The sequence below is a fragment of the Panthera tigris genome, chromosome C2, assembly GCF_018350195.1.
Source record: "Panthera tigris isolate Pti1 chromosome C2, P.tigris_Pti1_mat1.1, whole genome shotgun sequence".
NCBI lineage: Eukaryota > Metazoa > Chordata > Mammalia > Carnivora > Felidae > Panthera > Panthera tigris.
This window is the reverse complement of record NC_056668.1, coordinates 22,525,570-22,538,817: the sequence shown is the minus strand read 5'-3', so window position 1 is coordinate 22,538,817 and position 13,248 is coordinate 22,525,570. Positions and strand designations below refer to the sequence as shown.

At 31.9% G+C, this 13,248-nt stretch overlaps 1 protein-coding gene across 1 annotated transcript in view; it reads left to right on the top strand.

Annotated features, from left to right (window-relative positions):
* NCAM2 (neural cell adhesion molecule 2) overlaps positions 1–13,248 on the top strand; it is a 223,505-nt gene that overhangs the window by 174,999 nt on the left and 35,258 nt on the right. Inside the window, exon 15 of the mRNA XM_007075055.3 lies at positions 5,565–5,745. Within this exon, the coding sequence (XP_007075117.1) occupies positions 5,565–5,745 (181 nt within the window). The remainder of the gene's footprint in view (positions 1–5,564; positions 5,746–13,248) is intronic.

Here is a 13,248-nt window from a genome sequence, read left to right as displayed (position 1 = left end):
GCGTCCGACTTCAGCCAGGTCACGATCTTGCGGTCCATGAGTTCGAGCCCCGCGTCAGGCTCTGGGCTGATGGCTCGGAGCCTGGAGCCTGTTTCCGATTCTGTGTCTCCCTCTCTCTCTGCCCCTCCCCCGTTCATGCTCTGTTCATGCTCTGTCTCTCTGTCCCAAAAATAAATTAAAAACGTTGAAAAAAAAAAAGACAATTTATTAGAACAGAACTAGAGTGCTAAAAGCAGAATTATATGTCTCTGTGGATTCTTTGGGAAAATTAATGTCTCTAACAGTAAGTCAGTAGGATTAAACCATGTATTTGGAGAATAAAGACAAGCTTATTAATCTCATAATGTGTTTGGAAAAATGAAAAAGTTACCTTATGTACAGAATATTTTACATTTATTTTGTAGAGTCAATGTAACTCCATATAATTTAATAAATAGTTTTTTACATGCTTCCATGAGTTTTTCACTGTTTTCTTCCTAATTTGATGATAGCTATGGGATCATAACTATCACTTAGTGTTCACATTAAATAAATTTCCTGAGCTAAGAAGGGCTAAAGAAAATTGGTTGCTTAAAATCAATTGTGAAGAAGTTACTTTAGGGACTAGCAACACTGCTCTAGCATATGTTTGAGTCTTAATTGACCTTCTTAAGCTATTTGGAGTCTGGAAGGTTGTATCTCAATGGCCATAGAAAGGAAAAGATAATTTTGAAAAAGGTCTTAAAATAAAAAAAATGTAAAATTGAATTCTTGTTGTTGAGATAACTTATTTTCTGATTAATTATCAATAATACTAACAATTTATGATTAACTTATGTTTAGGTGAGTACTCTGAAATTTATTTAAAACCATCAGTATAAGTTTGAAATATTTTCAAATAATAACTATGGGCATTAAAGAGTCCTAAGATTTTGATAATTTTTCTTTGCTGCTAGTGAAGAGGATGGGTTTTATTCATCCTCATACTGATAACTTCAAAAAGACTACTTGTTACCTGAATGAATAAATGCATCAATGAATCAATGAGTAAATAAGACTCTGTTGAACAATTTTAAGTAATTGTATAACTAGATTAATAAATATGAGAAGCAATGGATGCAAGAGAAAAAAAAACTTGCACTGGGTGAATTTTTATGGGTTATGAGAACACAGAAGGTGATGAATAAGAAAATTAGATTTTAGTTTTCCCTAAAGAAACACATGGGTCATGGAGACTAGCAATAGATTAAGTAGTAGGGTCCAGTTTACAAAATTTTATCAAGCTTTAAGACATGAAACAAAGGCAATTTGAATCAGTTAGGATAATAGAAAAGAAAAATTGGAATTTTTAAAATATTTATTTTTGAGAGAGACACAGAGGCAGAGAGTGAGTGGGTTGGGGGTAGGCAGAGAGAGAGGGAGACACAGAATCCAAACCAGGCTCCAAGCTTTCAGCACAGAGCCCAATGTGGGGCTTAACTCATGAACCGCAAGATCATGACCTGAGCCGAAGTAGGTCACTTAACCCACTGAGCCACCCAGGCACTCCGAGAAATTACAATCTGAGCCAATTATACTTCAATTAAAAGGAAAGAAAGTAGAATTTGAAACTTTACTAAAACTCTCCAAAGTTTGTATCTTTTCAAATCACATTGGGGTGTATGTGTGCATGCATGAGTGTGTGTGTGTGTGTGTGTGTGTGTGCGTGTGTGTGTGTGTGTGTATGATTGCTAAATCACTTCTCTCATATTCAGAGTAATGAACGGAACTGTAGAGAATTCTGGGGCCCTTTGTAAAACCATACAAGTATTGAATAGCTGAATCATTGCTACCAGGAAATCCAGGAACCAGAAACTACCTTATATGCAAACAGAAAATCTTAAAGCATAACACATGGGAGTCACAAGAACCTTAAAATCAATCTAGTTAGTATAAGCTCACCTCTTCTATTGCCCTCTGTTATTATATTTATTTAGTTTTCATTTAAGATGATGTTGCCCATATATTTCCTGAGACTTTAAAAAGGATGAGTGAATTACTTCCTGTTATAAATAAAAGCAGTCAGGAGTCCTCTACAAAAAACAAAACAAAACAAAACAAACAAACAAACAAACAAAAAAACCTTCTTTTATCTCTTCTCAGTTCTCCTCTCCATACAGTTATGGCAAATATTTCCTTGTATGCTGATATTACGATGTTAAAATAACTATTAAGGAAAGCTCTTAACTGTCATTTGGCAGTATCTATTTTCTGAAAAAAAAAAAAAAAGAAACAAAGATTGCTTAAGAGAAGCTATATCAAAACAAAATGACCATTTTTCTTTCAGTAGCTGCCCTTCAACATTTAATTGGCTTATTAATAATAGCCCTATTCAGCAAATCATCTCATTAAGTTACCTAGGGGAACATTTTGCATCTAGATTATCTTAAATTATTCCCTAGGCATTTAAATTCTGTAAATTAGGCACTCCACGAATGGATAATTGAGATTTTGATACCTAGGGGAGTATTTGGTAACACCCACTTTAATATTTTTCCTATTCCCTGGGAATAGCAATTAGGGGATTAAAAAGCCTCCTTGTCTAATGTTGAATGGAAAATGAAATTGACTTAAATTGGGGGAAATATTAGAACTCCCTTTGGTTCCTTATGCCATCAGTCCAACTATCTAAAGTGATGGAGGGGCTTTTAATTTATCATGCTAAGGGCTTCAACAATTAAGAGTTAAATGATGGGTAATTCAAAAGAGGCTATCTGCATGTCTTGTGCTTGTCAGGAAGTTTCACTTCAAATTCTCAATTCCCAGAAATAGGCTTTTTGAGGATTACGTGAAGGACATGAAGTCTATCCATCCCTCTGAAGAATAAATTTTATCCTGGGTAATCCACCTCTCCACTAAGATTCAAAGCAAAACTTGATTCTGAATCTTCACAAAAATATTCATTCTCACCAAGATGAGAATAAAAATAGTTACATAGAATTTATGGAATTTATTGCAATAAAATGAAGGCTGTAGGGGAAACTCTCTAGTCCTTTGTATACCTCTTGTCTTTATCTAACCTTTCAGTTCACCTGCTTCTCACCCCCTCCTTCCTATATACAGTGTAGAATAATCAGATTTTTATGTTATATAGATTTTATTGAGTCTATGTATGGATGTATATGTATATGCACATATATGTATAATATCATCTAAAATTATTTTTTAATAAATGTTTTTAGCTTTAGGTTTTTGGTCAATACTTACAGTGTTTTTACATTTACTGAAAATAATGAACCTATAGTGTACATTTTTATATCTCTCAGTGGTTGTGCATCTTTCTGAGATTTTCAATCTGTGTTTATTTTTGCATCTATACTTCTGTGAAAGAAGATTGCTTCTTTTTATTAAGTAGGTTAAGACAAATGAAAAATGGCACTGGAGTTTGTTATTTCCATTGAGGGTGACATCACTTCCCCAGAGGAGACATTCCTAGTCCCTGTACTCTTTAATGCTCTTTAATGCTCCCAGAGCATCCTTGGTCTTTCAAAGAGCTCATGTCTTTATTTTGGACTGGCTTGTAAACTCCAAGGTGAGGGTATTGTATATGTCTTGTTCACTATTGTGTTCATAGTTCTAGTATAGCCCCACTCCCCAATAGAGGCTGAATGAACAATTGATGAATGAACTGAAAGGTGTTGGGAAAATCATGGCTATTTGGTACAGCTGTCCTAAGCATTTCAAAAGCACACCTTACTTCTTTTCTTAGCCTTGCTAGTCATTTAGTGACTTCCAGTTTACAAATATCCTGGCCCAAACTATTCGGTTTTCCAATGCTCTTTCAGTACATCTCATAATACCTTAAATAGTACTGGAAAACAATATATAAACTTAATCCATTGATAAGTTTCAAAAAGCAAAGGAAATGCTTCTTGTTTATCCTAAACTTTTAGGTGCTTTCCTGAAACCCATGGCTTCATTAGGGGTGTTAGTATCTTTAGTTTTAGAAGAGATATCAAAATAGGCTTTGTAATAGGTGGTGCAAAATAAAAAAAAATTAAAAACTTCTATGTAACCAAAAATAATTAAGTAGGAAAATAGAATCATTGTATGGCATCAAAATAATAATGTCTTCTTGTCTCCTTTGAATGGATAATTCATGTTTGTAGTCCATCAGTTTAATGCAGTCATGCACTTGATTTTGAAGCATAAATCCTCATTTTTCATCATAAATGCGGGAAACATTGTTATGCTTTATTGTTAAAGACACATTGTAAAATATTGGCCCAACATAAAGTAATACTGGGCTTGTCTCTGAGGTTAAAAATATATAATATTTTCTACATGTCATTTATGTACCATCTATCTATCTATCTATCTATCTATCTATCAATCATCTATCTATCTATCTATCTACCTATCTATTAATATGGCCAGGCTCTAATTTACTTACAATCATGTCTCTGGGAAATTCAAGTTTACAATTGCAGTAATGATTTATTAAAGACATCATTGTAGAAAAATATTATTTTATTTTCATGCAGTTATTATGAAAATAGGTTCTCCTTAATAATAGCTGTCATTAGTTAAGTGCTTATGATGCCTAAGGCCCTGGACTATCCAAAGTACTTGATTTTCCTCACTGCTCCCATATGAAAGCTGACAAAGGCAGCTGATTACTATTATTCTGTAATAGAGATGAGAGAAATAAAGCAAAGAAGTTAAGGAACTTGCCAGTGTTTAAATGGTTAACATGGCACAACCAAATGTTAACATTGTTTAAAATTGTTGAATTCATTAAATTATATATATATATATATATATACATATACATATATATATACTCTTTACATATATATAATCTTTATATATAATTAATTAAATTATATACATATATATTAACTCTTTTGTGTTAATTATAATCATAGTATATTTTTCAAATAAAGGGTAATTGAAATATGTTATTTAAAGCATTTATTTTAGAAAAAGAATCAGGATTTAAGTGTAGTATGTTTAAGGGGAGCATAACATTTTTTTTTTTTCTGATGCTAGTAACATTTTTAACAGGTAATAATTTTTCTTATATGTTGTTATCCTATGAATCTAAAACACCAGAATAATAAAAATACTAGTGGTAAATTACATATATAAAAAATATCCAGGCTACATTTTATGTCCCCCAACACACACCTCAAATTTTAAACAATAGTCTCTGGCAATTAATTTAATGGATATACTAGGCTTTTTCTATAAATCATGTTGAATGTTTTCTGTTTATATGACCAGTCAAAAAGTGGCTAAACAGCAAACTGATGTCTGTGAAATAAAAATAAAATCAACAAAGATGAATTATCAACCACTGAATTGTCAAGACTTAATTATGAAATCATCACCCTTTGGCTAAAATAAAAACATTACACTTTTTATAGAAAATTCTTAGAAATGATTTCATTGATAAAGCAACTTTATTTATCCCTGTCAATGGTAAAATATCTTTTTTGTTATTAATAAAACTATTTGTTCCACCTGAAGATAAATTAAATTTTTTAAAAACCACAACTTAAGTGTATGGGTATTTACAAAATGTATTTGTGTTGCCTCTACAGAAAGATAAAGAAGATCAGTGGCTAGAGAAAAAGGTTCAGGGAAATAAAGACCACATTATTTTGGAGCATCTACAGTGGACAATGGGGTATGAAGTTCAAATTACAGCCGCCAACAGATTGGGATATTCAGAACCGACAGTCTATGAGTTCAGCATGCCACCAAAGCCCAACATTATTAAAGGTAAGCAAAACTCTATGCTTTCTTAGGATGAAAACAAATAGGATACCAACTTTTTGCAACTCCTGTGGATTTTTCCTTAATATTCAATTAAGGAAAATTTTATATATCTTTGTATATATATAAAGATATTTTTATATATATTTCTTCTATAATTTTATAGAAGGAAGTGTAAATCCTGAGTTCCAATCATGATTATTGTGACATGTCTTACTCAAGATTTCCTAAATCATTCTTGCTACGGGGTTATTATTAACTTGTAAATACACCATGACAATTTCAGTGGTTGAAGTAGTGAGGAGAGAACGAACAGAGGGACAGGATGGAAGGTAAGAGTGAAGTGTCAAAAATCAACATGAAAGACTTCTTCTGAGACCAGAAAATCTTTTGTAAAGAAGACAACATCTCTACCAAACACGTGAAGGCTGGTCCTTCACTTTTGGGAAAATGCAGTCAAAGATGACACCATCCATAACGGATCAAACAAGTTGAATTTAGAAAGATAGAATCAGTCACATAGTAAGGCAGAAACAGCCACAGAGGTAGCCCCAGAAAAAAACTATAACTAGAGTTTCAAGGAGGCTCACAACATTGCAGGACATGCTATATTGGTATTCACAGCACCCTGGTGGATTCTGACTTTATTAAGCAACAGTGCTTCCGTGATTATATGCTAGCAATACTATGAAAGTCCACAGGAAGGATATTAACATTTTTTTTTCGGATACATGCTATAGAGGTAAAGGTGCAAGAATTTGTCCTGATTGGTAGTCTTATTTAACTTTGAGTTGTCACATGGGTTATATTTTAACATTTATCAATACTTTAAATATATCTGTAATATTTACAGGTAAATTTTATGCAAATATGTATAAATATACATAACATACATATATTCTTCATATGTATATATGTAGAGCTAAAAGGAGCATATTCATAAGCATTGCCTATTGAAGTCATATTAGAGTATCAGTATTGGTACATAACATTTTTGATACTGGGAAAAAATAGTTTGTCAGTTCATTCATGCTCTTTAACACTTTTGTAACTTCAAATGGATATTAATCTCATTATTATGATTTTGTGATATCACACATCTGTTTTTAATTGAAAGCATCTTTATACAGTTAGTCTTTCTATTATGAAATAATTACTGTTGCTTATATGTTTTAAAAATAATTGATATTTTGGCTTTGTATTGGTAACATTAATTAATAAGTGCTTCCAAGTATAATTTGAAAGTAGGAAGTTGGGAGCATCTAGAACTAATTTTGATATCATGTTATAATGTTTTTTTTTTATTTACAAATCACTTTTGCATTTATTATCCCATTATCTCATTCATATATCTCTTAATCTGTATTGAACAAGGAAGACTTATACTCATTTTACAAATATAAATTTGGAAGGTTAAGGGATCTGTTCAAGGTCAGAGCTACTTAGTCATATGACAAATCCAATACCCTTATAAGATGATAGACCCAAGAAAAATGGTTGAATATGCTATCAAGTTCATTGTCTCTGTGAGTTTGATACATCAATAACTCTACAATTATAATGTTTTATGTTTGTAATAACTATCCTCTATGCAAATATCAGCAACATAATATAAATATGATTCTGAATCTGAGTCAGAATCTTCAAAGGTGGGTTGCAACTGTGTATTCCCATTTTCCTAAATCTTTAATTTAGCTTATGTGTTTGGAGGAAATAACTGTTTTTATCAGGATAAAAATTAATATTGTATGAAGTTAGAAGGTGACATTTTAATAACAGTTTATAAGTAAAACACAAACTGTAAAACAAAGAATCAATTTTAGACAGGTTTGTTTATATTATACTTCCAGAGTCCTTACTATTTTATTAAAAAAATATTGTTAATAAAAAACAAAAATAGGTATGGACAATAGGGTAAATAAATAAGAATACACACACACACACACACACACACATATATATACATATATGCATGTTTGTGTGTTTGTATATATATATACATCTATACACACACAAACATACATATATAGGCACAAAAATATCTAAGATATATTATGATACATATACTATAAAAACATATTTTGTTCCAATTTCAGAATCACATTGTGGGCAGGCAGTACCTAGAAGGAAAATGGAGAGAATTATGGTTTATAGTTTCAGCTTTGCTGTTGTCACTTAATTTCTCTCAATATGCATTTCCTCTTAGCCAAGCGAGTTACTTCTGGTTCTTCAATGGTAAAATTCATTCATTTATTCCAGATATTTATTGGGGTTTTGCTTTGTGACAAGGACTGAAATGAGTATAAAGGAATGACCTGTGAAAAGTGCAAAACTGGCCCCTGCCCTCAAAGACTTTACAGTCTAGTAGGGAAGATAGACATAAAATTAGCGTTAGAATAACCATTAACAATCACAACTAAGAGACAGGCTGGTGCCATATGCTGCCATGAGGGGGTTGGCAATTATACCTAACTTGTGATGGTAGGGTGGGGGTTAGGTAGGGGCAAGGGAAGCATTCCCTTAGAAAATACCTTTCCTGAAGAAACCCACAGGAAATGAGCCTTCTGGGGAAGGTGTCATATATGGAAGAAATCTCTAAAAGAAAAAAGAAATTGATCTGCTTTAGGAACCGAAAAAACATTACTGAAGAGAACCTGGAACCGTGTGAACAAAGATAAGGATAGAGAGGGACCTGTGACCCAGATAATCCCAGGTCTTCTGAAAACTACATAAACACTTTTAAAAGAGATCCTAAAAACAGTAAGAAGTCGTTTGAAACAGGGGTGTTATATGAATAGACAGGCATTATAGACAGATTAATCTTGCTCATATGGGTAAAAGAAAGAGATGGATAAACAGGAATGCTTGAAAAAATAATGATGGCAGTAGAAAAAGAAAGCCATGAATAAATCCTGGACACAATGTGTATTTAAGTTAAGCTTACACGTGTAATAGATTCAATTCAGTAGATATTGATGACTTTTGAGTTTCTTTTCAGTTTGGTATCCATTAAGTTTGAAATGTCAAGTAGTAGTTATATGTGTGTGTATAAAGATGAGAAGACAGTCATAGCTTGGAAATATACATTATGATGATAACATTAACAGGTGAATGGTATTTGAGGCCTGGGTGAGGATAAAATCATACAATGAGTAATGCCTTATCTCTATGAAAAAGCGTTGATGTCTGAAATACTCATTGATGTCACCCTAGAAGGGTGATGAGCGCAGCATCGATGTTCAAGGTGTACTTCTTGGGTTACTAAGGAATAGAGGATTAAGAGTTGTGCCCAAAGGAACTGTGATATTATACAGGAAGAGGAAACCACACCACCATACTCAGTGAGAGTAAGATGTTGTAGAATTCCTGGAAAAATAAGAAGACTGTAGCTATGAAGGTGAGCAGAGAGAGGAGGGAGGGGAAACAGTGTCAGAAGGACTTTAGGATGAAAAAAGCTGGAATGTGTTTCACAGCTGATGAAGCAGATCATGTGGTCAAGGAGAAGTCAGACAAAGCTATCTGAGAAGATAGGAGACATATTTCTTCCCCCATTAAACTGTGTTGCTGATACAAAGCAATTAGCCACTTCCTGGAAAAGGAGAAATAATAAAAGATTAATTCATCTTTAAGAATCCACTGACTGCTAAAGCCTCGTGGAAAGCCACATTAAAGGCATGCCTTTATAGTTTAAAAATTGTTCAGTTAAGCTGTAGAAGGTTTCATGGGGCGGTTTTAAAGACTATGATGGGTGATGGTGAATTTGGGAGCTTTTACACCCACAATATCCTATAGAGTTAGAATTACGTATTGGTAAAATGAGGAAAATGATCGTCATACATCTTCATCAAAGTTATTCTTGTGGCTTTATATTTTCTTATTCCATTTTAAAATAAATATTATAACTTCAAGCTCAAATCTGAAATGAGTTCTCTGTAATAAACTAGCAGACCTTAAGTCTTTTTATTCAAGTTTTAGAAGATGTGAACTTTACAAATTAATTTAGTTTTAATTCATTTTTGGTAGCATGCATTGTAAATTGTCTAAATAAGTTTATGGGCTTTTGAATTTAGAAAGTCATCGCTTATGTGCATTCCATGTATTTAATTTTTGGTAAGCAGCAGGCTAAATATAGAGTACATGTATTCATTGGGCTGAAGAGCTATTTTTTTAACAATATGCTCACCTTAAACTCATATATTACATATTACGTTGATAATAATGGTTTTTCTATGCATGTACATTAGTGGATACCACATTTCTCCATAGTTTATTATTGTGATTTAAAAGATACTTTGTGATGAATAATATTTTCTCATTTTCACTCTCAACGTGTTTATTTTGGAAGATGTATTTGTTGATTTACATAGAAATAGAGTGCAAAATCACAATTGTATTCCCTTTTGGAATATTCATACAGCATAATTCCATCTCATTTATTTATAAACAATGAGAATATTGAATAGTTATGACAAATTAATTCTTATAAAATGATTATAAATCTATAAACGAGAACCTGATAAAATGACATTTATTGATTCATTCTGTAATTTTTATTACTAAATATACTACTCTTTTAAAAATCCTTGGAGATGAATTTATTTTGAAAAGCATTTCCCACCATTTCTTTTGGTTTATGACATTTTTAATACCGGTTTTTTAACCCAAAAAGGACCATTTTTCTTTTAGTAATTGCTTCCTTTTTCTGATTTTGTTGCTATGAATTGAACACATGTCTAATTTTAACATTATCAATATAATTTGATGACGAACAATTCCATTCATGCATTGTTTAGATCTGATGGTAAAACAATTCTATCATCTGAATTCAAGCATGTAACACATCTATGAGAGGTCCTCAAATATAAGAAGCTGACAAAGAAATTATATAAATCACCACCACTAAATAAATTGTTAAAAATGTTCAGGGGTGTGTGTGTGTGTGTGTGTGTGTGTGTGTGTGCGTGTGTGTATTTACATGGTGTTTTTCATTATACTTCTAATGAACTGTACAGTAAAATTATTTTGATGGCACTCAGTCTAGTTCCAAGCCACACTAGTATACCCTTGCAGTTCTGAATAACTCAACATGAACACAGAAACAACACATTCAAGTGCATGGCAAATGCAAACATGTTTTCTTAAAGTTAAATTTATGATCTATTCAGAACATACATTAGAGAAATTCTAAAACAATGGTGAAATTAAAGTTCAGTTAAAATTGGAGAGACCTTTATTTTAACTATTTGGAAATCTCAGTCAATGCTAAATATTAATACTATACCCAAAACAATATTCCTTTGAATTTAGCACATAATGAAAAAGTGTGTTTTCATGATCCTTTGTTCTCAAAATTATTTTTAGAGTGGTACAATGACATATGTCTAGACCATGCTTATGGTCAGTTGGGTCAATGCTCCTTGCTTCTACCCTTATGGCAAATTTCCATTATGAATATGTCATTTTCATGGGTATATCTTGGTAGTTTATTCATTGTTAAAAACGTAACTACTTTTATTAAATATTTCTTCTCAGATATGATGGTAGCAAAATGTAATATCTGTAAACATTATAAAATATGATGAGTTCATATTTACAGTAGCAATTGTGAACTTACCAGTAGCACAGTGAAATGACAGGTGCCTTCTCACTCATAAGTTGTATCTTCAATAGAGAATAAATAAGATACTTATTTCTAAAGAATCAATGACAGAACAACTGTCTGATTTATGTGAAATAAACTTTATTAATATTGAGACTCAGTTATGTTTTAAATATGTGACAACTATTTAGAAAAGTTGTATACAGATTTTAGCCATTCTTTTTCTTGTATCAAAATAATTTTTTTGTAGGAATTTGTAATGGCTTTGTGTAAATCTTGCATTAATTATTTTCTCTTTTTTTTCTTTCCCACTGTCACTTTTTTTCTTTTTCTTTACTTTCATGTTGTAACTCTACTCTTTTTTTCCTTAATTATTTTATTCTTATTCTATTTTCAAAAACAATTTCCGTCATGCAGATAAATGCTGTGAAGCGAATAAAGGCGAAAATGGAAGCCAGTCATGGCAGCTGAATGCTGCTGGGTTTTCTTTCATTATAGCCCTCAGTTTGTCTTGGATGTTTTAATGTTGCTGTTATATGATATTTCCTTTCATGCCCCGCAAATTTAAAAGGCTAATCTCATATTATGATGAAAGTTTTTCTGTGGTCCGACTAATTATGCATGTATTTCACTCATGAACAATTAGCCTATTTTCCCTTCCCCAAATTGTCAACCTTTAAAGTAGATAATTTGTCAGAAAATCACTGACAGAAATAGAATCAGGATTGTTTCTTCCAGGATGCAGTTCATTGCATAACTTGCTTCATTCTGAAGTTTCCTTTAGTTTCTAAAGTTGACCTTGTTAAATATCATGTCACTCTTACTTGGAATTTAAGCATTTGCTACATCTAATCTTCTCTCATTTGATTATTTTGCAAAAATAATTCAATATCCATGACCATACATTGTATTTTATTATGTAGAATTGTGGATCTTTTATATTGGTTTTAATTGTTATTCTTTTAAATGGACGTTTATAAAATTTCCAACTTTATGGACGTTTATAAAATTTCATGGTGTTTACCATTTATATACAACAAAAACTAATAGCTTTTATTATATTAGATATGTATCCGTACTGTGCTGCCTATTTTCATTTTTTTGACCTAAAATATCATAAGAAATAAAAATGAAATAGTTTTCTTCTTTTAAATTTGAACACTAACTTTAAAATATCCAATTTAGTAATTTAAATATGAATGTGTTTAAAAAGTTGCACTCTGTTCACTGGATATGGATTGTGCTATGAGTTGGTATCGAGTATTGATTTTCTCACAACATATATGTATACTTCTTTATTACAACTTCCTGGACACAAAGAGTCAGTTTCTTTGTAAAGACCAGAGAGAGAAGCAAATATTTTAGCTCTTGCTTGCAAGAAGATGAAATTGAGATGAGGAGGTGTTACTACATTTTTCAGAGGAAGCTATATTTGAGGGATTATCACAAGCAATGATTTTAGTGTTCAATTTTCATTCATTATAAAATGAGAAAAGTGTTTTGTGTTTTTCACTTCTAGCCACACCCTGCCTAGCAAGTGATTCTTACTACTCATTCAGGACAATTAGAAAGCAAGCAGGTTTATGTATATGACAAGAGTGACCATACTAATGTGCGAAATTAAATTATTGGATTTTGGGCTTTGAGATTCACTCATCAAAAACTATTTATTTTGTTTCATGAAAGTATTCTTTTACTCCTTAAAACAATAGCTACAGGATCCTATAATGTAAGATCTAAAGCTAGATTTCTCTTTAGTAGTCTGTCATTATCTTTTCTAAACTCTGCTGTCTACTGCTGTCCTTTTTTCTTCTCACCTAGCAACAGACCTTTAGAATGCAGGAGTAACCCAGCCACAGATTAAACATGCTTTTGCTTCCTTCCTTTCTCTTCCACTGAGACAAAGGAAT